The 27,260-nt window shown below is 43.3% G+C and overlaps 1 protein-coding gene across 1 annotated transcript; it reads left to right on the top strand.

Annotated features, from left to right (window-relative positions):
• The first annotated feature begins 810 nt into the window (after positions 1-810).
• Positions 811-27,260, top strand: LOC121583547 (spliceosome-associated protein CWC27 homolog). Its single transcript, XM_045225451.1, has 5 exons — positions 811-974; positions 3,792-3,827; positions 3,962-4,134; positions 26,928-27,034; positions 27,235-27,260. Exons 1-5 carry the CDS (start codon positions 954-956, stop codon positions 27,258-27,260), a joined length of 363 nt encoding a protein of 120 aa, XP_045081386.1. The 5' UTR covers positions 811-953.

Genomic DNA, 27,260 nt, shown 5'->3' with positions numbered 1-27,260 from the left:
GATTGATTTGCACTTTTCGCACCAAAGTATGTTCATCTCTAGGAGACAGAACGCGTCTCCTTCCTGAGCGGTATGACGGCTGCGTGATCCCATGGTGTTTATACTTGCGTACTATTGTTTGTACAGATTAACGTGGTACCTTCTGAGGTCTTGGCTGATTTCTTTTGATTTTCCCATGATGTCAAGCAAAGATGCACTCAGTGTGAAGATAGGCCTTGAAATACATCCACAGGTACACCTCCAATTGACTCAAATGATGTCAATTAGCCTATCAGAAGCTTCTAAAGCTATGACATAATTTTCTAGAATTTTCCAAGCTGTTTAAAGGCACAGTCAACTTAGTGTATGTAAACTTCTGACCCACTGGAATTGTGATACAGTGAGTTATAAGTGAAATAATCTGTCTCTAAACAATTGTTGGAAAAATTACTTGTCATGCACAAAGTAGATGTCCTAACCGACTTGCCAAAACTATAGTTTGTTAACAAGACATTTGTGGAGTGGTTGAAAAACTAGTTTTAATGACTCCAACCGAAGTGTATGTAAACTTCCGACTTCAACTGTATGTATGTCTTGTTATGAGTTTACATCACACAATAATATTTTATCACTTTGACCATTCATTTGTTTTGCATGTGTTCCAATTCTGTCAGACTCTGTAACTTTTTTTTTTTTTTAATGTCTCTCTGCAGGTGTTACATTCTCCCTTTGATGACATCATTCCACGTGAAAGAAAAAAATCCAAAAAGGATGAAGAGAAAAAGAAATATTAGTCCAAAGCAACAAAGTCTTTAATTTACTATTATACACAACTTCTCTGCTCCTCACTCTCAATCTGTTGCTGACTTGGAAGCGTGGTACTGTAGTTATGAACAGTCGGACTCTGCCCTGTTTATTTTGTCAGGAACTTCAGTCTGTTGTCATTCAGAGAGGAAGCTGAGAAGGAAGAGGAAATGGTAACTCAAGTCAGCCAGGTAATTAGAACATGAGCAGTCTTATTGTTATTCTGCAATTCAAATGAAACTCGCCATCAGTGTCAATCAGATACATACACACATTGTTTATTTTCATCCAGACACTGAAGGGGAAAAGCAAAAGCAGTCATGACTACAGGAAAAAAAAGAGGACTGAGCACGCCCCCATTCTCATCGACGGGGCTGTAGTGGAACAGGTTGAGAGCTTCAAGTTCCTTGGTGTCCACATCACCAACGAACTATCATGGTCCAAACACACCAAGACAGTCGTGAAGAGGGCACGACAAAGCCTATTCCCCCTCAGGAGACTGAAAAGATTTGGCAGGGGTCCTCAGATCCTCAAAAAGTTCTACAGCTGCACCATCGAGAGCATCCTGACTGGTTGCATCACCGCCTGGTATGGCAACTGCTCTGCCTCCGACCGCAAGGCACTACAGAGGGTAGTGTGTATGGCCCAGTACATCACTTGGGCCAAGCTTCCTGCCATCCAGGACCTCTATACCAGGCGGTGTCAGAGGAAGGCCCTCAAAATTGTCAAAGACTACAGCCACCCTAGTTATAGACTGTTCTCTCTGCTACCGCATGGCAAGTCAAGTCTAGGTCCAAAAGGCTTCTCAACAGCTTCTACCCCCAAGCCATAAGACTCTTGAACAGCTAATCATGGCTACCCGGACTATTTGCACTGCCCCCCCATCCCCACCCCCCTCTTTTACGCTGCTGCTACTCTGTTTATTATTTATGCATAGTCACTTTAACTCTACCCACATGTACATATTACCTCGACTAGCCGGTGCCCCTGCACATTGACTCTGCACAGGTACCCCCCCTGTATATACAGTGGGGGAAAAAAGTATTTAGTCAGCCACCAATTGTGCAAGTTCTCCCACTTAAAAAGATGAGAGAGGCCTGTAATTTTCATCATAGGTACACGTCAACTATGACAGACAAAATGAGAAAAAAAAATCCAGAAAATCACATTGTAGGATTATTTATGAATTTATTTGCAAATTATGGTGGAAAATAAGTATTTGGTCAATAACAAAAGTTTCTCAATACTTTGTTATATACCCTTTGTTGGCAATGACACAGGTCAAACATTTTCTGTAAGTCTTCACAAGGTTTTCACACACTGTTGCTGGTATTTTGGCCCTTTCCTCCATGCAGATCTCCTCTAGAGCAGTGATGTTTTGGGGCTGTCGCTGGGCAACACGGACTTTCAACTCCCTCCAAAGATGTTCTATGGGGTTGAGATCTGGAGACTGGCTAGGCCACTCCAGGACCTTGAAATGCTTCTTACGAAGCCACTCCTTCGTTGCCCGGGCGGTGTGTTTGGGATCATTGTCATGCTGAAAGACCCAGCCACGTTTCATCTTCAATGCCCTTGCTGATGGAAGGAGGTTTCACTCAAAATCTTACGATACATGGCCCCATTCATTCTTTCCTTTACACGGATCAGTCGTCCTGGTCCCTTTGCAGAAAAACAGCCCCAAAGCATGATGTTTCCACCCCCATGCTTCACAGTAGGTATGGTGTTCTTTGGATGCAACTCAGCATTCTTTGTCCTCCAAACACGACGAGTTGAGTTTTTACCAAAAAGTTATATTTTGGTTTCATCTGACCATATGACATTCTCCCAATCCTCTTCTGGATCATCCAAATGCACTCTAGCAAACTTCAGACGGGCCTGGACATGTACTGGCTTAAGCAGGGGGACACGTCTAGAACTGCAGGATTTGAGTCCCTGGCGGCGTAGTGCGTTACTGATGGTAGGCTTTGTTACTTTGGTCCCAACTCTCTGCAGGTCATTCAATAGGTCCCCCCGTGTGGTTCTGGGATTTTTGCTCACCGTTCTAGTGATCATTTTGAGCCCATGGGGTGAGATCTTGCGTGGAGCCCCAGATCGAGGGAGATTATCATTGGTCTTGTATGTCTTCCATTTCCTAATAATTGCTCCCACAGTTGATTTCTTCAAACCAAGCTGCTTACCTATTGCAGATTCAGTCTTCCCAGCCTGGTGCAGGTCTACAATTTTGTTTCTGGTGTCCTTGACAGCTCTTTGGCCTTGGCCATAGTGGAGTGTGACTGTTTGAGGTTGTGGACAGGTGTCTTTTATACTGATAACAAGTTCAAACAGGTGCCATTAATACAGGTAACGAGTGGAGGACAGAGGAGCCTCTTAAAGAAGAAGTTACAGGTCTGTGAGAGCCAGAATTATTGCTTGTTTGTAGGTGACCAAATACTTATTTTCCACCATAATTTTTAAATAAATTCATTAAAAATCCTGCAATGTGATTTTCTGGATGTTTTTTCCTCAATTTGTCTGTCATAGTTGACGTGTACCTATGATGAAAATTACAGGCCTCTCTCATCTTTTTAAGTGGGAGAACTTGCACAATTGGTGGCTGACTAAATATTTTTTTTTCCCCACTGTAGCTTCCCTACTGTTATTTTATTTTACTGCTGCTCCTTAGTTATTTGCTTTTTTTTTTTTTACTTAACACTTAAAACAAAAAAAATCTTTTAAAAATACATTGTTGGTTAAGGGCTTGTAAGTAAGCATTTCACTGTAATGTCTACACCTGTTGTATTCGGCGCATGTGGCAAATAAAATTTGATTTGATTTGATGACCTGTTGAAGGATGATCTGCTGCTGACCTCTGTCCCCGCAGTCAACAAGTAAACACTAAGATACCGTACAGACACTCTGCTCTGCTGCCTCAATTTATCTTGTTTGGAAAAATATTACATTAATGAATTAATATATTATTTATTTATTATTATATTATTTTTCTGAATCTATTTGTCTTGTGTTTGAAGGAAAAGAGCCAAGGTGCAGCTGGAGAAGCAGCAGAGGTATGTTCTTATTCCTTCATGTGGTCTGTTCAATCAAGACACCATGCATCACATTTATAATGCATTCCACTCGTTGGAAAACACCTTTTCTCTTGAGTGTTCATCATGCCTTCTCTCCTCTCTCTCATATTCAGGGTGAGGATGATGAGGCTGCGGAGGGGAATGCGAATGGTGATGAAGAGGAGTATGACTCTGATGAGAGGCAGGAAATGAGGGAGAGGATCTCTAAGAAGCTGAAGAAGATGGAGGACGAGAAGAAGAGTACAGACCCCAGCGAGGAGGACAGAGGAAAGAGGGCCAACCGCAGGTAGATTACACATTTTTACATTTTAGTCATTTAGCAGACACTCTTATCCAGAGCGACTTACAGTTAGTGAGTGCATACATCATTTTTTATATTTTAGTATTTTTATTTTAGTATAATTTTTTTTTCATACTGGCCCCCCGTGGGAATCAAACCCACAACCCTGGCATTGCAAACGCCATGCTCTACCAACTGAGCTACATCCCTCCATACACAAAATCATCCATTCCACACGGCATTGCCTAAATGCCATTTACGCACCTTTTTATTTGGGGAATGTTGTTGAATCTAATAGCGTTGTTAACGTGTACGTTACTTGTTCGTCCGTGTTCAGAGTTTCTGCCGCTTTTGTCTTTACCACAACATCTCTGATTAGAAACCTGACTTGGTGTCCAACAGGTGGCAGTAGTGTACAAGAGAAAGTGATGTCAAATCAGTGGTACAGTAGTTGTAATTCTTTAGACTGGCCAGGGGGAGGCGATGTTGTACTGCGGAGACAAGGGAGCTCAGTCTGTCTATGCACTGGAGATACTACTGCTTTAAAAGCCTAAACTCAATGTCCAGCTAGTTGACAGGTTGGCTCAGTTCACAAGGAAGTCAGTGATAAAAGAGGCAGATCTTTTTGTTCAATCTATTCTAACAAAAATAGGTTTTCAAAGGAATCTTGTGATAACCATGATGATGCAGTATGATTGAACATACCAAATGACCTCTTCATACAGATAGAGCAGTGTGATTCAGCGGCTTTGAAGTAATGGCCATCATTAATCCTATGGACAGGCTATATATTGTAGGCTACATACCAACACTGATAACTCAACAATGACTCCTTACTCCTCGCTCACTACTTTAGCTTGGTCTAGTCTTAACAAGTGACGAAGATAATTACAATGACAAACACCATCTCTGATTGAACACTGACTGTGGTAAAATACAACATTTACATTTTACATTTTAGTCATTTAGCAGACGCTCTTATCCAGAGCGACTTACAGTTAGCACATACATTATTTTATCGAACCCACAACCCTGGCGTTGCAAACGCCATGCTCTACCAACTGAGCTACATCCCCTGCCGGCCATTCCCTAGTTACAGTTACATGGTCAGTCACAGTTAGGTTACAGTTACATGGTCAGTCACAGTTAGGTTACAGTTACATGGTCAGTTACAGTTACAAGGTCAGTTACAGTTACATGGTCAGTCACAGTTAGGTTACAGTTACATGGTCAGTTACCATCTGTTGTAAAAGAACACCATCAAGATTTTAATGGCAATTAATAACTTTTGGTGACCTTGAATGAATGAATCAGAGAGGAAGCTACTTATGCTGGGTGATTTCTCACGAAAATATAGCCTTTTTTTTGTGTGTGTGTTATAGATCTGCCATTCTCATTGAATGCAAGTCTAAGAAGCAGTGAATCGGTTCTATGTGTGCTATTTCTATGCTTCCCGTTCTTAAGTTTAGTTTTTGCGTCTATTACGGTTTTGTACACCAGCTGAAAATACAATATTTTTGGTTATGGAAAATATATTTCACAGCGGTTTAGATGGTACAATGATTATCTACAGTGTATTTGCTTGTTTTGTCACAAACTGAAATTAAGCAAACTGTTTTGCAACCAGGAAATGGCGTAGTGATTTCTGCATAGTGCATCTTCAACCTCTTAAGGATCGGACCCTTTTTTTCAATCTTCGCCTAAAATGACATACCCAAATCTAACTGCCTGTAGCTCAGGTCCTGAAGCAAGGATATGCATATTCTTGATACCATTTGAAAGGAAACACTTTGAAGTTTGTGGAAATGTGAAATTAATGTAGGAGAATATAACATATTAGAGCTGGTAAAAGATAATACAAACAAAAAAACATGCATTTTTTAAATTTTTATCATCATCTTTGAAATGCAAGAGAAAAGCCACAATATAATATTGCAGTTTAGGCACAATTTTGATTTTGGCCACTAGATGGAAGCAGTGTGTGTGCAAAGTTTCAGATTGTTCCAGTGAAGGATTGCAATACTGGACTATTTTGTATCAAGTCTGCCCAAATGTGCCGAATTGATAAATTTTCAAGTACATAACTATAGAGAACATACCAAAATTATATGGTAATAAAAAATGTAAGTTTATACACTCCCAGGAATGTCATACATGATGGATCATTAGCTTATACACTAACTTTCACCTGGGCGGGGTCGGTGTGGAGCCAGAGACAGCGGGGGTTCAAACTGTAGAACCCAGTTCCTACATTTGAATATACATTTTTTTTCAAACAAAACTATGCTACATTTTATCTCTGGGACCCTTAGGATGACAAATCAGAGCAAGATTACTGAATGTAAGGTCATGATTTACCTTCAGAGGTAAATGTATCAAACCAGTTACTGTGATAAGTTTTGTTGTTGTGCACTCTCCTCAAACAATAGCATGGTATTTTTTTCACTGTAATAGCTACTGTAAATTGGACAGTGCAGTTAGATTAACAAGAATGTAAGCTTTCTGCCCATATAAGACATGTCTATGTCCTGGAAAGTTTGCTGTTACTTACAACAGTCATGCTAATCACATTAGCGCACGTTAGCTCAACCGTCCCGTATACGGGACACCGATCCCGTAGAGGTTAATATTCCATAATTATTCATCTGTAGGTGCAACAAAGCAAACATTGGTGTCATATGATGCTTTACCACTTGCTCTGTAATATGCACAGTCTTTTTATTTCAATAACAATTTTCTTACATTGATTAATGAATATTTAAGAATATAAACATGAATATTTAACATATACCATTAGAGATTTAGACTTATACCATTAGAGATTTAGAAAAATGTTCTATATATTGTTGAACATAAAATACTGTACGGGCATATCAAAGTTCCAGTGGGGGATCTCTGCTAGTTTTAAAGATATGGCCCATTTCTATACAGAGAAATTGGCATAGTAGACAATGTAAACAATCACAGCCCTACTTTTACATGTATCATGGCACATCCTGTATCACCAGCAGGGTGATCATTTTGAATCAATTTTCACATTCATGCTGTTGGTAATGCTTACATATTGGATCATAACTCTAAAAGTAGCAGCTAATCTTTTTTAGTTTTCTTCGATATTCATGTCAATATTCATAAATGTATGTTAGAAAATGTGCTTTGTAGCACCTACAGATGAAACATTATTGAATCTTTAAAGGAGGCCTGGGTAAGGCCAACATGTCACAAATGTTCCAACTTCAATCAATTATTTCTCAATTATGCTTTAAGATACAAATGCCAAATATGTCAACAATCCTTCCTCCAAAGGACCATTCTATGGATTACATTTTGTGAAAATCCCCCAAATCATGGTCTCTTTTGTTGTAGTCTCATGAGGAATCACCATGCTAGGGTGTTGATGAGGACTAGTGACACCCTCTCAGCCAAGCAGAACCCCCTCGCTGCTGCTGCTAACACACACTCACACGCACCTCGGGCCACTGGCCCCACATCAATGAACTCGGCCTGTCCACTGCAGCCAGGTCCTGCTAGGTGAAAGAGAAATGCTGGCACCACACCACATGACTTACTCTGCTGTAGTAGAGGCAAACATCCCTCTGGAGGGAGAGAGGGTTGGTTGGAGGGAGGGAGAGAGGGAGGGAGGGAGGGAGGGTTGGAGGGAGAGAGAGAGGGAGGGAGGGAGGGTTGGAGAGAGAGAGAGAGAGAGAGAGAGAGAGAGAGAGAGAGAGAGAGAGAGAGAGAGAGAGAGAGAGAGAGAGAGAGAGAGAGAGAGAGAGAGCGAGAGAGCGAGAGAGAGAAAAACAACACCAACAACAGGACTGAAAGAGAGTCAGAGCCGGGTAGAGAAAACGGGTGTGACAGTTTTTGTAACCTCAAGTCTGTTCAGTTTTTGTAACCTCAAGTCTGTTGTCCAAAATCAGTTACTGGGGGAATCCTGTAACCCAGTGTTTTTAAAAGCATGTGACATGTTTTTCTCAATGCCACTGCTGATTACCACACAGCACCAGCCTTATCATAAACTGTTATCTAGCAGTGTGTTATTTTACCTCTCATTAACCCCAATGGGATAAGGACTCGGCCCCGGCCCAGCCTGTCAGCTGTGTGTGTGTCCATGCATGTGTGTGTGTGCTGGTGCATGTGACTGACAGGTAGACCGATGCAGACAGACTGTAGTATATTAAACACAAGCGTAGATTGTTTGGTTGTAGGCCTGTACCCCAGCACCGTGGTTTGTGTTGGCACAGAATCAAACAGAAGGCTGGTAGGTACAGTACAGTGTTGGGCCGGGACAAAGGGGGCATTGTTGTAGAACCTCTCCTCTCCTGTCTGTCTCTCTCTCTTTCTTTCCCCCATTCTCTCTGAGATATTGTTTCAGACCACAAGAGTGTATTTTTATTGTTTGGCCCACCGAGTAATTCCTTTATTCTCAACTGCAGGGGATAAAACTGAAGGATGGTCATGGGTGCTTTGCATCAGGTCTCAGGTGGAGACGTTAAAAGTCAAGTCTGAGACGACCTTGAAAATTAGGAATCTCGCAGATATTTTTCACATCTACACAAAACGTCTTTACCATATTGCCAGTCAATTGTTTCCCGTAGTTGCCAAGCGACCAGACAACATTCCATTTTCCTCAGCATCAAGTGACGTAATCAGTCTGAGGTGTGCGTGTTTTCACGAGAGATCTCAAATCATAATGTATATTTACTATGACAGGATTGGAATTGAAGAGGGAACTGTAATTTGGTCCTGTCCATTAAAGGAGAGAGTAATAAACCTGGAAATCTCTCTAGAAATACTCAGACTGTTGGTGGGGTGCAGACAGTTTTTACAACACAGGTATATGCTTACCACATCATTATCCATTATTGTATATCGACCCCATGATACAGCTATACAGTGGGGGAAAAAAGTATTTCGTCAGCCACCAATTGTGCAAGTTCTCCCACTTAAAACGATGAGAGAGGCCTGTAATTTTCATCATAGGTACACGTCAACTATGACAGACAAATTGAGGAAAAAAAATCCAGAAAATCACATTGCAGGATTTTTAATGAATTTATTTAAAAATTATGGTGGAAAATAAGTATTTGGTCACCTACAAACAAGCAAGATTTCTGGCTCTCACAGACCTGTATTAATGGCACCTGTTTGAACTTGTTATCAGTATAAAAGACACCTGTCCACAACCTCAAACAGTCACACTCCAAACTCCACTATGGCCAAGACCAAAGAGCTGTCAAAGGACACCAGAAACAAAATTGTAGACCTGCACCAGGCTGGGAAGACTGAATCTGCAATAGGTAAGCAGCTTGGTTTGAAGAAATCAACTGTGGGAGCAATTATTAGGAAATGGAAGACATACAAGACCACTGATAATCTCCCTCGATCTGGGGCTCCACGCAAGATCTCACCCCGTGGGGTCAAAATGATCACAAGAACGGTGAGCAAAAATCCCAGAACCACACGGGGGACCTAGTGAATGACCTGCAGAGAGCTGGGACCAAAGTAACAAAGCCTACCATCAGTAACACACTACGCCGCCAGGGACTCAAATCCTGCAGTGCCAGACGTGTCCCCCTGCTTAAGCCAGTACATGTCCAGGCCCGTCTGAAGTTTGCTAGAGTGCATTTGGATGATCCAGAAGAGGATTGGGAGAATGTCATATGGTCAGATGAAACCAAAATATAACTTTTTGGTAAAAACTCAACTCGTCGTGTTTGGAGGACAAAGAATGCTGAGTTGCATCCAAAGAACACCATACCTATTGTGAAGCACGGGGGTGGAAACATCATGCTTTGGGGCTGTTTTTCTGCAAAGGGACCAGGACGACTGATCCGTGTAAAGGAAAGAATGAATGGGGCCATGTATCGTGAGATTTTGAGTGAAAACCTCCTTCCATCAGCAAGGGCATTGAAGATGAAACGTGGCTGGGTCTTTCAGCATGACAATGATCCCAAACACACTGCCCGGGCAACGAAGGAGTGGCTTCGTAAGAAGCATTTCAAGGTCCTGGAGTGGCCTAGCCAGTCTCCAGATCTCAACCCCATAGAAAATCTTTGGAGGGAGTTGAAAGTCCGTGTTGCCCAGCGACAGCCCCAAAACATCACTGCTCTAGAGGAGATCTGCATGGAGGAATGGGCCAAAATACCAGCAACAGTGTGTGAAAACCTTGTGAAGACTTACAGAAAATGTTTGACCTGTGTCATTGCCAACAAAGGGTATATAACAAAGTATTGAGAAACTTTTGTTATTGACCAAATACTTATTTTCCACCATAATTTGCAAATAAATTCATTAAAAATCCTACAATGTGATTTTCTGGATTTTTTTTTCTCATTTTGTCTGTCATAGTTGACGTGTACCTATGATGAAAATTACAGGCCTCTCTCATCTTTTTAAGTGGGAGAACTTGCACAATTGGTGGCTGACTAAATACTTTTTTCCCCCACTGTATATAGCTATATATCAATCCCTCTCACCTCCACAGCATTCACCAGAGAGAGATCTGAGCTCAACACCTCGTAACCATTCCTATTGATTAAATCCGGTCTCTATATGAAGTGCCTGGGGCCTCTTTGGGGAGTTCATAAAAAAATAAATAATACCAGTCAAAAGTTTGGACACACCTACTCATTCAAGGGTTTTTCTTAATTTTTACTATTTTCTACATTGTAGAATAATAGTGAAGACATCAAAACTATTAAATAACACATGGAATCATGTACTAACCAAAAAAGTGTTAAACAAATCAAAATATATTTTATATTTGAGATTCTTCAAATAGCCACCCTTTGCCTTGATGACAGCTTTGCACACTCTTGGCATTCTCTCAACCAGCTTCATGAGGTAGTCACCTGGAATGCATTACAATTAACAGGTGTGCCCTGTTAAAAGTTAATTTGTGGAATGTCTTTCCTTAATGTGTTTGAGCCTATCAGTTGTGTTGTGACAAGGTAGGGGTGGTATACAGAAGATAGCCCTATTTCATATTTCAAGTCCATATTATGGCAAGAACAGCTCAAATAAGCAAAGAGAAACGACAGTCCATTATTACTTTAAGGCATGAAGTAATAATCAACAGTCAATCCGGAAAATTTCAAGAACTTTGGAAGTTTCTTCAAGTGCAGTCGCAAAAACCATCAAGCGCTATGATGAAACTGGCTCTCATGAGGACCGCCACAGGAATGGAAAACCCAGAGTTACCTCTGCTGCAGAGGATAAGTTCATTAGAGTTAACTGCACCTCAGATTGCAGCCCAAATAAATGCTTCACAGAGTTCAAGTAGCAGACACATCTCAACATCAACTGTTCAGAGGAGACTGTGTGAATCAGGCATTCATGGTCGAATTGCTGCAAAGATACCACTACTAAAGGACACCAATAAGAAGAAGATACTTGCTTGGGCCAAGAAACATGAGCAATGGACATTAGACCGGTGGAAATCTGTCCTTTGGTCTGATGAGTCCAAATTTGAGATTTTTGGTTCCAACCGCTGTGTCTTTGTGAGATGCAGAGTAGGTGAACAGATGATCTCCGCATGTGTGGTTCCCACCGTGAAGCATGGAGGAGGAGGTGTTATGGTGTGGGTGTTCTTTGCAGGTGACACTGTCAGTGATTTATTTAGAATTCAAGGCACACTTAACCAGCATGGCTACCACAGCATTCTGCAGCGATACGCCATCCCATCTGGTTTGCGCTTAGTGGGACTATCATTTGTTTTTCAACAGGACAATGACCCAACACACCTCCAGGCTGTGTAAGGGCTATTTGACCAAGAAGGAGAGTGATGGAGTGCTGCATTAGAAGACCTGGCCTCCACAATCACCCGACCTCAACCCAATTGAGATGGTTTGGGATGAGTCGGACGGCAGAGGGAAGGAAAAGCAGCCAACAAGTGCTCATCATATGTTGGAACTCCTTCAAGACTGTTGGAAAAGCATTCCAGGTGAAGCTGGTTGAGAGAATGCCAAGAGTGTGCAAAGCTGTCATCAAGGCAAAGGGTGGCTACTTTGAAGAATCCCAAATATAAAATATATTTTGATTTGTTTAACACTTTTTTGGTTACTACATGATTCCAAATGTATTATTTCATAGTTTTGATGTCTTCACTATAATTCTACAATGTAGAAAATAGTAAAAATAAAGAAAAACCCTTGAATGAGTAGTTGATTCCAAACTTTTGACTGGTACTGTATGTATTGAAGTGAGTCCTAAAAGCAGTGCATGTGGTAGCCGAATAGCCGCCACTTTTGTTAAACCCGACGGGGCATGACTGGGGAAGCAAAACGCTTCCATATGGCTCTGGGACACAGCCTTAGTTGACTGGCTCTGCCAACAAGACCCTGGCTCTCTTGCACTCTCTCTTTCTTTCTCTTCTCTTTCTCTCTCAGGCGTGCACACTCTGCCTTTCTCTCTCTCTATTTACACTGTGTCTACCAAACATTAGGAACGAGCTGATTGAGATGTGGCCTTTTCCTGACTAACTGACTGACTAGGTGACTGACTGACTGTAAGGTGGTCACCAAGACGACTCAGTAGCTCTCCTGGAGGAGGGTTGGCCAGACTGTTGTTGTTCCAGTAGACTTTCCTTCAGCAGACAATGGAACTGGCGCTTAACTGGGACACTAGACACACACGCGCTCACACAAACATGCACAGCAGTGACACGGTGTGGCTAATTGGCTGCACCTGTCTGTTGTGATTGGTGGTAACCCAGGGGTCTCTCAGAGAAAGGTAATGGGGATCAGGAAGCACTGGACTCTGTTCTCTAGTGGAGAACCGCTGTAGATAATCCAGTTCCTGGCAGCAGGTCCCTGTGTGTTTTGGAACTGCCAGGTCTCTCTGACTCTCTGTCTTCGTCTTTCTCTCTGTCTCTCTCTTCCCTGTCTTCTTCTCTCTCTCTCTCTCTCTCTCTCTCTCTCTCTCTCTCTCTCTCTCTCTCTCTCTCTCTCTCTCTCTCTCTCTCTCTCTCTCTCTCTCTCTCTCTCTCTCTCTCTCTCTCTCTCTCTCTCTCTCTCTCTCTCTCTCTCAGGAAACATATATGTGTGTTTAGGACTCTGTGTTTGATGGGCTGAATGGAATGAAGAACCTGTGGGGAATTTAGCCTACTTGGTAGGAGAGGGACACACATTGCTTCTCTCCTTCTCTGCACAGTCATGCAGATTCCTGTCTGTGCTGCTGCTGGTAATGTGGTCAGATTCCTCCTCTCTGTCTCACCGTCCTGCTTGGCTGTGAACCAAGCCATGAAGCGCCCCCCCTCCAACTCCACTGGCTTCCAGTCGAAGCTCAAATCCACTATATGGTGCTTGCCTACAGAGCAGCAAGGGGAACTACCCCTCCCTACCTTCAGGCTATGCTCAAACCCTACACCCCAACCCGAGCACTCCGTTCTGCCACCTCTTGCCTCTTGGCCATCCCACCCCTACAGGGGGTCAGCTCCCGCTCAAGCCAGTCAAAACCTTTCTCTGTCCTGGCACCCCAATGGTGGAACGAGCTTTCCCCTGACACTAGGACAGCAGAGTCCCTGCCTATGTTCAGGAAGCGTCTAAAGCCCTATCTCTTCAAAGAGTATATTTTATAAATAAGACATCTGTCTTATTTACTTACTACGACTGTGATATACAGTGGGGGGAAAAAAGTATTTAGTCAGCCACCAATTGTGCAAGTTCTCCCACTTAAAAAGATGAGAGGCCTGTTATTTTCATCATAGGTACACGTCAACTATGACAGACAAAATGAGAATTTTTTTCTCCAGAAAATCACATTGTAGGATTTTTTATGAATTTATTTGCAAATTATGGTGGAAAATAAGTATTTGGTCAATAACAAAAGTTTCTCAATACTTTGTTACATACCCTTTGTTGGCAATGACACAGGTCAAACGTTTTCTGTAAGTCTTCACAAGGTTTTCACACACTGTTGCTGGTATTTTGGCCCATTCCTCCATGCAGATCTCCTCTAGAGCAGTGATGTTTTGGGGCTGTCGCTGGGCAACACGGACTTTCAACTCCCTCCAAAGATTTTCTATGGGGTTGAGATCTGGAGACTGGCTAGGCCACTCCAGGACCTTGAAATGCTTCTTACGAAGCCACTCCTTCGTTGCCCGGGCAGTGTGTTTGGGATCATTGTCATGCTGAAAGACCCAGCCACGTTTCATCTTCAATGCCCTTGCTGATGGAAGGAGGTTTTCACTCAAAATCTCACGATACATGGCCCCATTCATTCTTTCCTTTACACGGATCAGTCATCCTGGTCCCTTTGCAGAAAAACAGCCCCAAAGCATGATGTTTCCACCCCCATACTTCACAGTAGGTATGGTGTTCTTTGGATGCAACTCAGCATTCTTTGTCCTCCAAACACGACGAGTTTAGTTTTTACCAAAAAGTTATATTTTGGTTTCATCTGACCATATGACATTCTCCCAATCCTCTTCTGGATCATCCAAATGCACTCTAGCAAACTTCAGACGGGCCTGGACATGTACTGGCTTAAGCAGGGGGACATGTCTGGCACTGCAGGATTTGAGTCCCTGGCGGCGTAGTGTGTTACTGATGGTAGGCTTTGTTACTTTGGTCCCAGCTCTCTGCAGGTCATTCACTAGGTCCCCCCGTGTGGTTCTGGGATTTTTGCTCACCGTTCTTGTGATCATTTTGACCCCACGGGGTGAGATCTTGCGTGGAGCCCCAGATCAAGGGAGATTATCAGTGGTCTTGTATGTCTTCCATTTGCTAATAATTGCTCCCACAGTTGATTTCTTCAAACCAAGCTGCTTACCTATTGCAGATTCAATCTTCCCAGCCTGGTGCAGGTCTACAATTTTGTTTCTGGTGTCATAGTGCCATAGTGGAGTTTGGAGTGTGACTGTTTGAGGTTGTGGACAGGTGTCTTTTATACTGATAACAAGTTCAAACAGGTGCCATTAATACAGGTAACGAGTGGAGGACAGAGGAGCCTCTTAAAGAAGAAGTTACAGGTCTGTAAGAGCCAGAAATCTTGCTTGTTTGTAGGTGACCAAATACACTGCTCAAAAAAATAAAGGGAACACTAAAATAACACATCCTAGATCTGAATGAATGAAATAATCTTATTAAATACTTTTTTCTTTACATAGTTGAATGTGCTGACAACAAAATCACACAAAAATTATCAATGGAAATCAAATTTATCAACCCATGGAGGTCTGGATTTGGAGTCACCCTCAAAATTAAAGTGGAAAACCACACTACAGGCTGATCCAACTTTGATGTAATGTCCTTAAAACAAGTCAAAATGAGGCTCAGTAGTGTGTGTGGCCTCCACGTGCCTGTATGACCTCCCTACAACGCCTGGGCATGCTCCTGATGAGGTGGCGGATGGTCTCCTGAGGGATCTCCTCCCAGACCTGGACTAAAGCATCCATGGAGCGAGACATGATGTCCCAGATGTGCTCAATTGGATTCAGGTCTGGGGAACGGGCGGGCCAGTCCATAGCATCAATGCCTTCCTCTTGCAGGAACTGCTGACACACTCCAGCCACATGAGGTCTAGCATTGTCTTGCATTAGGAGGAACCCAGGGCCAACCACACCAGCATATGGTCTCACAAGGGGTCTGAGGATCTCATCTCGGTACCTAATGGCAGTCAGGCTACCTCTGGCGAGCACATGGAGGGCTGTGCGGCCCCCCAAAGAAATGCCACCCCACATCATGACTGACCCACCGCCAAACCGGTCATGCTGGAGGATGTTGCAGGCAGCAGAATGTTCTCCACGCTGTCTCCAGACTCTGTCACGTCTGTCACGTGCTCAGTGTGAACTTGCTTTCATCTGTGAAGAGCACAGGGCGCCAGTGGCGAATTTGCCAATCTTGGTGTTCTCTGGCAAATGCCAAACGTCCTGCACGGTGTTGGGCTGTAAGCACAACTCCCACCTGTGGACGTCGGGTCCTCATACCACCCTCATGGAGTCTGTTTCTGACCGTTTGAGCAGACACATGCACATTTGTGGCCTGCTGGAGGTCATTTTGCAGGGCTCTGGCAGTGCTCCTCCTTGCACAAAGGCGGAGGTAGCAGTCCTGCTGCTGGGTTGTTGCCCTCCTACGGCCTCCTCCACGTCTCCTGATGTACTGGCCTGTCTCCTGGTAGCGCCTCCATGCTCTGGACACTACGCTGACAGACACAGCAAACCTTCTTGCCACAGCTCGCATTGATATGCCATCCTGGATGAGCTGCACTACCTGAGCCACTTGTGTTGGTTGTAGACTCCGTCTCATGCTACCACTAGAGTGAAAGCACTGCCAGCATTCAAAAGTGACCAAAACATCAGCCAGGAAGCATAGGAACTGAGAAGTGGTCTGTGGTCACCACCTGCAAAACCAGTCCTTTATTGGGGGTGTCTTGCTAATTGCCTATAATTTCCACCTGTTGTCTATTCCATTTGCACAACAGCATGTGAAGTGTATTGTCAATCAGTGTTGCTTCCTAAGTGGACAGTTTGATTTCACAGAAGTGTGATTGACTTGGAGTTACATTGTGTTGTTTAAGTGTTCCCTTTATTTTTTTGAGCAGTGTACTTATTTTCCACCATAATTTGCAAATACATTCATTAAAAATCCTACAATGTGATTTTCTGGAGAAAAAAATTCTGAATTTGTCTGTCATAGACGTGTACCTATGATGAAAATTACAGGCCTCTCTCATCTTTTTAAGTGGGAGAACTTGCACAATTGGTGGCTGACTAAATACTTTTTTCCCCCACTGTATGGTTGTCTCACCTAGCTATCTTAAGATGAATGCACTAACTGTAAGTCGCTCTGGATAAGAGTGTCTGCTAAATTACTAAAATGTAAAGGTTTAGATATTGTTGTAATCGCACTCTCTGTCTGTCTGAGCTGAGGGTTCCTCGTGGGCGCTGGGGGGGTTAAATAGAGAGAGCGGCTGACTGGGCCATAGCCAGTCACTTTGTGTGCTTTCTTTATGAAAAGTAAATAATCCACAGCACCCTGGGTTTTGCTTATTTGAATTGTCTGAATGAGCGACAATCGCTGGCAGCCCCTGAGAGGCCGAACACCACCCGGCCCATCAGAGAGGAATGACCAAGACCTGTTCCTACTTCGCTCTGCTCAGAAAAGAGGAGAGGAGAGGGAGGACGTTTAATGTAGATAGGGTAGTCCTAGACATGCATCTGTCTGTCTGATCTCCTCTATCACTCCTCCAACTCTTCTCTCTCTCTCTCTCTCTCTCTCTCTCTCTTTTCCTCCTCCTTACAGTGTTGTGGGATGACAGTCCCAGTCCTTCCCTGCTGGCAGGTGGAGAGGTGCTGCTGAATGGCTGGCATTGTGCTCCGGTTGGGATGAAGGAGGTGGAGTGGAGGAGGGGATGGATGGATGTCTCTCGGCTGATGGATCTGAAGGAGGGAGGGAGTCCGACAGAGAGGGCACACTCTGGCATCTCGTCAAAGCCTGGTCTCATTAACATGCTCTGTGTGTGTGTGTGTGTGAGAGAGAGAGGCTGGGCTGGGATGGTCCTGCTAACAGAAGGCCACTGTATTCACTACTGTGTTATTCAATGAAGTGTTATTCTTCATCTGGCTGAAGGAATACCCACTGAGACCTCACCTTGGGCTGGCTGAAACTAGTGCTCACCTTGCTATTTTTAACTGTATGGCTCCACTCAGGCTCATTCTCAATTGTTAGCAGTTCTATTTTGGATGCCGTTTGTGACAGTTTGCCACTTCTTGAAATATGATTTTGCGTATTTACTCCGCCTATATACGCTTTTATATATAGCCTACATACAGGTAACTGCCAAACAGGGCCGTAGCCAGGGTCTGAGTTTTAGTGAGGTCCGATGGGAGCCTCACATTGGTAGCATTATCACATTCGTTGCAGTAGCTTCATTCACCTCAGTCCATCTACAAACACATAGCCTATTAGCTATACAATTAGCCGCTACACATTAACTCAGCACTGTGATTAAAAACTGTAATTTAATACGTACAGAGGGATCTGTTAGATTTTCCCGCCGCAAAATCGAATTAGCATAATAAAATAAATCCCCATAACAATCTTTTTTTTTGCATTGGATGCGTCTCAATTACATTTTACATTTTAGTAATTTAGCAGACGCTCTTATCCAGAGCGACTTACAGTTAGTGAGTGCATACATTTTCATATTGGCCCCGCGTGAGAAACGAACCCACAACCCTGGCGTTGCAAGCGCCATGCTCTACCAATCCACCGCATCCGCCTATGTCGCACTTCCGCATCTGCGGTGAAAGGTAACAGAGCTAGAGCTGTGTTTGTCAGACCATGAGACATCCTGAAAATCGGTCTTCTCAGAAAATCGTCTGTAGCATCCGAACGGTTTGGCCTACAAACTATTATGACTCTATGGATAGATGAGACTTACGAAGACGATGGTGTTCTCCGTTTTGCTCCACGGTCCCCACAAGCGTCTTAGGACTGAAGTCGGTACAGCCGATCTGCCAACTACTGTCTGTAGCGTCCGAACAGTATGGCCTACACGCTAATATGACACCTCTGTGGAAAGGTGAGACTCTCACAAACACCTCAGTTGTTTTGCTCTAGGACACCCACAGGACTCCTCTGAAGGTCCCCCGGTACCAGTTGAAAAATGAATGGAAGTATACTTTATACAAACTTCCTTTTGATTTTTGGGGGGACTATCTGTTGTTCCGTGTAGTGAATCTGTTATTCAATGCATTTGTATGGGCTAATAGCAGTAAGGCCAAAAATAAATGTTCATCAAATAATTTTTTTATAATTGTTTTTATACTTCAAGGGGTCTTTAAAATTCAAAATCAAATAGCAAAATTATCCTTGGTATGATTCTTCTGAAAACATTTCCATATACAGTGAGGGAAAAAAGTATTTGATCCCCTGCTGATTTTGTACGTTTGCCCACTGACAAGGAAATGATCAGTCTAGAATTTTAATGGTAGGTTTATTTGAACAGTGAGAGACAGAATAACAACAAAAAAATCCAGAAAAACGCATGTCAAAAATGTTATAAATTGATTTGCATTTTAATGAGGGAAATAAGTATTTGACCCCTCTGCAAAACATGACTTAGTACTTGGTGGCAAAACCCTTGTTGGCAATCACAGAGGTCAGACGTTTCTTGTAGTTGGCCACCAGGTTTGCACACATCTCAGGAGGGATTTTAACCCACTCCTCTTTGCAGATATTCTCCAAGTCATTAAGGTTTCGAGCCTGACGTTTGGCAACTCGAACCTTCAGCTCCCTCCACAGATTTTCTATGGGATTAAGGTCTGGAGACTGGCTAGGCCACTCCAGGACCTTAATGTTCTTCTTCTTGAGCCACTCCTTTGTTGACTTGGCCGTGTGTTTTGGGTCATTGTCATGCTGGAATACCCATCCACGACCCATTTTCAATGCCCTGGCTGAGGGAAGGAGGTTCTCACCAAAGATTTGACGGTACATGGCCCAGTCCATCGTCCCTTTTGATGCGGTGAAGTTGTCCTGTCCCCTTAGCAGAAAAACACCCCCAAAGCATAATGTTTCCACCTCCATGTTTGACGGTGGGGATGGTGATCTTGGGGTCATAGGCAGCATTCCTCCTCCTCCAAACACGGTGAGTAGAGTTGATGCCAAAGAGCTCCATTTTGGTCTCATCTGACCACAACACTTTCACCCAGTTCTCCTCTGAATCATTCAGATTTCCATTGGCAAACCTCAGACGGGCATGTATATGTGCTTTCTTGAGCAGGGGGCCCTTGCGGGCGCTGCAGGATTTCAGTCCTTCACGGCGTAGTGTGTTACCAATTGTTTTCTTGGTGACTATGGTCCCAGCTGCCTTGAGGTCATTGACAAGATCCTCCCGTGTAGTTCTGGGCTGATTCCTCACCGTTCTCATGATCATTGCAACTCCACAAGGTGAGATCTTGCATGGAGCCCCAGGCCGAGGGAGATTGACAGTTCTTTTGTGTTTCTTCCATTTGCGAATAATCGCACTAACTGTTGTCACCTTCTCACCAAGCTGCTTGGCGATGGTCTTGTAGCCCATTCCAGCCTTGTGTAGGTCTACAATGTTGTCTCTGACATCCTTGGAGAGCTCTTTGGTCTTGGTCATGGTGTAGAGTTTGGAATCTGATTGATTGCTTCTGTTGACAGGTGTCTTTTATACAGGTAACACGCTGAGATTAGGAGCACTCCCTTTAAGAGTGTGCTCCTAATCTCAGCTCGTTACCTGTATAAAAGACACCTGGGAGCCAGAAATCTTTCTGATTGAGAGGGGGTCAAATACTTACTTCCCTAATTAAAATGCAAATCAATTTATAACATTTTTGACATGCGTTTTTCTGGATTTTTTTGTTGTTATTCTGTCTCTCACTGTTCAAATAAACCTACCATTAAAATTATAGACTGATTTGTTTCTTTGTCAGTGGGCAAACGTACAAAATCAGCAGGGGATCAAATACTTTTTTCCCTCACTGTAGTTACTATTCTAACCTTTTTTGGAGGGGGGTCTCAACTTACCAAAAAAAAGAAGAAATTACAGAGTTTCGGACCTCGATGTCCTCATATGTAGCTACGGCCCTGCTGCCAAAATAAAGGAAATACACATTTACATTTTAGTCATTTAGCAGACGCTCTTATCCAGAGCGACTTACAGTTAGTGAGTGCATACATTTTTTCATACTGGCCCCCCGTGGGAATCGAACCCACAACGCTGCCGTTGCAAACGCCATGCTCTACCAACTGAGCTACACAGGTCTTAATAGGGCGTTGGGCAACCACGAGCCGCCAGAACAGCTTCAATGCACCTTGGCATAGATTCTACAAGGGTCTGGAACTCTATTGGAGGGATGCGATACCATTCCACGAGAAATTCCATAATTTTGTGCTTTGTTGATGGTGGTGAAAAACGCTGTCTCAGGCGCCGCTCCAGAATCTCCCATAAGTGTTAAATTAGGTTGAGATCTGGTGAATGAGACACACAGGCAGCTCATTTCTGATCTTTTTTCCACAATTTGGTCTTTTAACCAATCACATCAGATATTTTCATGTCAAATCTTTTTCAGAGCTGATCTGATTGGTCAAAAGACCAATTAGTGAAAAAAATATCAGAATTGGGCTGCCTGTGTAAACACACACACACACACCAGGTAGCCTGGCGGGTAGGAGCATTGGGCCAGTAACCGAATTCCCGAGCCGACAAGGTAAAAATCGGTTGTTCTGCCCATGAGCAAGGCACTTAACTGCTCCCTGGGCGCCGATGACGTGGATGTCGATTAAGGCAGAGGGGTTGGGTTAAATGTGGAAGACACATTTCAGTTTAATACATTCAGTTGTACATCTAACTAGGTATCCCCCTTTACCTCACCCTTTAAACCCCCTATGCTCCTTTGAGACCCCTCTTTCAAAGTCACTGAGATCTCTTCTAGCCATGGTAGCCAAAATAATTGGCAACTGTGTGGAAGCACCTGCTTTCAATATTATTTTGTGTTTACTCAAGTGTTTCCTTTATTTTGGCAGTTATGTTTATGAGGCTATAGTATAGGCTAAGAAGCTTTTAATTTATTTCTACTTCTCATACAATAATATAGAATTAAGTTCAAGTTTTATTACACTCACATAGCAGTCAATACAAACTGAAATCCATGAGTGTTTAAACAACTCAAAGTGACTCATTAATTAGAGAACAGAAGTATGGTATGGGTGACCTCTTTTACCGTTCCGTTCTTGACTTAGGTACTGTCAGTTGGTTTTGGCTACGGGTGTTCCTGCCTGTCACCTTGTTTCAGTCAGGGGGTAGACAGTCTCTGAAAGGAGAGTTGAGGAGGCTGACAACAAATTCAGTGCATAGCGCTGTGTCCTCCTTTCGTGAAGCCGTGGTAGGTACAGGGTCAGTAGTGTCTCTTTGTAACTGGAGTATCCTCCAATGATGGTGCGGCACCTTTATCTTATGACTCTCTCAATGCAGGTGGCTGTCAAGTCACCCAGTCTTGTCAGGAATAGTGACTTCATCAATACTTGTAGTCCCGTGTAGCTCAGTTGGTAGAGCATGGCGCTTGCAACGGCAGGGTTGTGGGTTCGATTCCCACGGGGAACCAGTATGAAAAAAAATGTATGCACTCACTAACTGTGAATCGCTCTGGATAAGAGCGTCTGCTAAAATGACTAAAATACTGTAGGGCTGACCCCATTTAGTCGTCTGGTCGTTTGTTTGGTCGATAGGCTGTTGGTCGACCGACATTTCTTTAGTCGAGCAGTAGCAAAGAAAATATATATGTTCATGGTGTTTAAGACACCTGTCTGATTCACGCCTGTCTGAGTGAACTAAATCATTGTGGAGGCCATGGGGATGGCCCAGTCCATCATATAAGACATGTGCACATTAAATTGTATATGGTTATGGTAGGTAAGAGCAATGGGTCAACACTAATAAAAATGATATTGTTTTATAACAAATGCGCTTCCTCCCGCGTTGGATAGCTGTCCGCGGTTCTGAAACACATCAGTGCGCTGTTGAATTGGCGCCTTTTCCTAGACAATGTTGCAATGTGCACAATAGCAAAGTTAACCAGCATATTGGTGTTGAGAACAATGCAGCGGAGGTAGCAGCGGAGTTAGGAGATGAGAAAACAGCCCCTTGCCTTAATTGTCTAAGAAAAGTGAGGAGAGATGAATCCCCAACTTAATTAGGTCTATGATCAATAGCCTAACTGTTAAATGTGCTTGGCTTTATAAATCATCAATATATCTACAGAAATAAGACAGATCCTGCTTCTGATGCCTGTTTGAGTGTTTGTTTAATAGCCTACTGATTCCGTGAGCACCAAGCCTCACACAACCACAACACAACATGTCGGATAAACAATTTCACAAATTCGGCTGTTTTTCATCTTTGATATGCTGTAATAAAGGCTTTACCCATTTTTGTTTGTTCTCTGGCCTAATTTATTAATGTTGTTTACAATGTTCCAAATTGTCAGAAAATATATATTTATAATAATAATAACCCTCCTTTTTCTTGATCTCCTTATTGTTATTGTTATTATTACTATTATTATTATTATGATCATCGTTATAATAATAAGTAATGTCATTATCATTAGTAGGCTTACTATAGCAGTCTTGTATAACCACCATCGAGCTGTAGGCCTAAGAGCGCATCCTGTTTAGTCTTAATACCGTAACTTACTTAGGCCTACCGTATATTTCGATAGTTATATAGGCTACTGTATCAATCAATCATTCATTCGTTCATGTCATCACACAGCATACGAGTCATTCATGATTTGAAATGCAATCAAGCATTTTAGTTTTTAAATAAAATAACAAAGCGAACCTTGAATAATTAGCGTAAACAATAGGCTAAATAAACCGTTCCATTTCGGAAATTGTATTCTGTAAAAAGGCTTTACAAAAAAAAATAAAGACTGTGTGTTGTTTACATTGTTCCAAACGGTCAGAAAAAGTATATTGTAATCTAACAGCACAGGGTTGAGGGAATAGGGAATGTTTTTCCTAAACAAATTAGGGATTTCGGTAACAGAACTTTTCAGTCAGAAATGACTGTAATTATGTTGCAGCTTCAGCAACACAGACAGCGCGATAAACACTGATGCTTTGTGGTGGTCACTGCAGCAGGGAGGAGAGAGAGAACGGTGCTAGTGATACAGTCTGAGCCCGGCCCGGCACAATCCAATCAATTGCGGTCGGACTACCTCTAGTCATTTTGTGTCTTAATTATTTCATCAAACATTGCGCTTAAAGCATCAGACAAGCTCACTGCATAAAGTTGATTTGATTAAAACACATAGGATGTGTCTATATATGAAAAAATACATATTTTAACATTTTGACCAATCAATTTATTTGGGGCGGGGACAGCCCTACAGACAGGCGGATGGGGGCAGAGTAGTTAGTTTACCTGTGTGCTGCTGATAGACACTAAATAATCTCCAGTGTCAGTGTATCAGTGTGTTGCAGTGTTGGAGGGCTTTGTGTGGAATGTGCTGAGCCCCCAGGAGTGAATGAACAGGTGTTGCTGGCTGGCTCTCTTCCCTCCACTCATTCCCATCCTCTCTGGCCCCTCTCCTTTATTGGCACGGGGGTCTGCCCGCGGCACCATTGTTTGGCAGTTGCCTTGGAGATGTCTCTCTTGTTTTGCAAATTGCAGCGTGTCAAGGCAAGCAGAAAATGATCACTCAGTCAGAAGTGTGTGTCCCCTCCCTGCCAGTAGAATATATATAGCCTATGGTCTGTCTTCATGCGTTTGACACTCCATAGATCTCTGTGCTGATAAATAAAAGCTTGTGTAGTTACCGTATCAACAGCTAGCAGGCACAGAGTTGTTTTGCCCAGTTAAGATGACGGCCATCAAGGTGTACAAAACAATGCCATTCAAATGGTTAGCATGGTCAGCAAACATTATACAGTTCATTAGTCTCCTGATGCCCATATTTAAGATGGCTGGAGTTCCTTCATCTTGAACTAATGTGATCTGACCTTACCCAGTGCCTTAGCTACACATGTGTACATACTGTACTTTACCTTTCCTAACTCCTCAGCTTTGACCTTACCTTACTTAACTCCTCATGTCGGAGTCCAATCAGCCCGGCTCCCCAAAACGAGCTCTTAGACAAGCTCTGAGACACCGAGAGATGGATGCGAGACACACTGAGACGGGGCACTGGGCAGGCGACAGTCTTCAAAGGCCTCCAGCAGAGTTCCAGGCTGCTCCTGTCTGCCACCTCCGCTCTGAGGACCAGCTCTGGAACCAGCTCTGACAGTCTCTCTGCTGGATGGAGGGGAAAAATACCAACAACCCCATGCCTAGCTGTGTCTGAGGCTCACAAACCTCAAATACCTCCTATACCTGAGCCCCAAGAGAGGGAAAACATACCAGCACCATGCCTGGCTGGCTGTGTGTCTGAGGCTCACATACGTACATCATAGAACTCCCATACCTAAGCCCCTAAAGAGGAGAAATGACATTGAACAAACCAACACCATGTCTGGGTCACACATACTGTACCTTATAGGCCTCCTATACCTGAGCTCCTACTTAGAGACAGCAGGGAGCCCAACATGGAAGAGGCATTTTACGGAGGCTCTTACAAGGTCAACATATCAGATGTCGCTAAGTTTTGATGCCTCCATTTCTCCCCCCTCGAGAGCTTCTCAGGAGCAATGGAGGTTTGAAGGAGAGCTGGGGAAGTACAGAATGAGGAATAGAAGGTGGAGAGAGAGTAAAAAAAGGTGTCGTTCAGAGAAACAAAGGCAGCCATTGTTTGGAGAGATGCTTCCTGGACGTGTTTCTGAGCTGGGGCCCAGCCAGGCTGAAGCTTACCTGTGTTACCTTCCCGTGTTACCTGTGCTCTGCAAAGGGACCCAAACAGAGCTGTCAGGCGTTGTATAAATATTATTATCTCCCAACATCAGATAACTGGTCTGGACTTGGCAGCCTCCGCCTCAGTCAGTCATGTTAAAGGGAACAGTATGAGGAGGATTGTTGGCACGGGGAGCAGACTTCCTCTCCAGCCTCCCCTCTCCTTTCCTCTCCCTCTCCTAGCTGGGGCTTTGGGCAGCCAGCCAGCAGAGACCTCAGCTCACACCCAGGATGTCTGGACCTGGGTCTGGACCTTCCTTGGCCTCAATGGTCTGACTTTATCACTGTTCGAGGTCTCCTCATTCAGGGTCAGAAAGGCTGGACAATCACACTTGAACATTTGCAGTGTATATGAATGTGCATTTGGGCTCAGCACAGTAATTGTAGCATACTTCGTTTATAGATCCACTACTTACCACTGCTTATGTCTTGAAGTCTGTTCCTCTCTGTATGAGGTCTGAGTATTTTTGGCTACTGTATCTTGGCATTGGTAAGTGTCATTTTAGGTTTGTAGCCTCCATGAAATTAAAACATATTTGATTCCATCTGAAGATAACACCCCTTGGTTTTGTTTTACTGTAATTGCAGTCTATAGAAAGAAATGTAGGAAGCAAGTTATGATAAAGGAAGCGACTCAAATAAATTATTATTTGCGAAGGGTATGAATATAGCCAGCCAGCCAGCTACAGTTTAAAAACCAACCGAGGACATGCCTTTTTAACTGGGAACAAATTGGAGGCAGTTTGGGGCCAGTTTCCCCGTCTCAAGCACTTCATCGAGTTCATTTGGTCCACGGCCGCAGTAGGGATCAGTAACTTGTTACTCAGAGAGATATGGACTTTTCTCTGCAGGGGTTTTATGGGGCTGTGTTGTACCCACTCAACCACAACATCCCTTCTAGTGGTGCCAGAACCCTGGCCTGCCTGGAAGGCCGTATGAACACTCTTTCTAATAAGGCGCCACTCGATTTATTGGAGCTCGTTTTTAGTGTACATATTTCAACCCTCAAACTGTATAGAAGCGCTGCCTATGATCATTGTGTGTTTTATGTTCATTTTACGACAGCTCAGTGCTCTCTCTCACACACACACACTCCACATGCTAATTATATTGTGAGAAGCTTGAAGTAGGTAACTTGGAACAATAAGTGTTTGTTTGTCAAAACCCAGAACAGTGGCCCGCTGTGGAAAGTTCTGGATAAATAAATTATAATTTAAGCTATGACATTAGACCACATCACTGAAAACTCAAATGCACCTGGATTCTCTGATCACAGTAGCATTTGCTCTCTTCAGTCAGTCTGCTTTTCTGTAGAAACATCTGTAGTAATTCAGATGACTTTCGGTTTTTCTGTACATTTTGATGCTGTCACCTGCGGTATACCTGATTGATCTGTTGATCTGTGGTTTACCTGACTGTTAACTCCTCTGCTCCCTTTACAGGGATGAGCTTCGTCAAGCGGCTCGCCAATTGAAGAAGGATCTACAGGCCATCAAAAAGAGGAGAGAAGACATTGCCAATCCTCCAAAGAACGAGGAAGAAGGCGAGGGTATGTCACTACATCAATTACTGTTTTAAATACCTTGTAGGTACCACTTTATAAAGGGTTTGTAAATGGTTTATAAAAGGGTTTTATACGTACTTTATAGACTGTTAAAGTACTTATATCCCTTTACTCACCCTTTATACTCTTTATATGTGAAGTGTTACCCAAAGTAATTTTCTCTCTGTTGATCCTCTCTGTGTTAGATCACAATCTCCATGAGGTGCAGTAG

Source organism: Coregonus clupeaformis, chromosome 15, assembly GCF_020615455.1.
Source record: "Coregonus clupeaformis isolate EN_2021a chromosome 15, ASM2061545v1, whole genome shotgun sequence".
In the NCBI taxonomy this organism is placed as follows: domain Eukaryota; kingdom Metazoa; phylum Chordata; class Actinopteri; order Salmoniformes; family Salmonidae; genus Coregonus; species Coregonus clupeaformis.
The sequence above is the reverse complement of the archived record's forward strand: the minus strand, read 5'-3'. Positions and strand labels throughout refer to the sequence as shown.

Excerpts from the sequence above, each read along its gene's own strand:
- LOC121583547 (XM_045225451.1), top strand. The coding sequence starts at position 954 with ATGGTAACTCAAGTCAGCCAG. Across the intron at positions 975-3,791 it reads TGGTAACTCAAGTCAGCCAG|GAAAAGAGCCAAGGTGCAGC; the intron begins GTAATTAGAACA and ends TTGTGTTTGAAG. Across the intron at positions 4,135-26,927 it reads GGAAAGAGGGCCAACCGCAG|GGATGAGCTTCGTCAAGCGG; the intron begins GTAGATTACACA and ends CTCCCTTTACAG.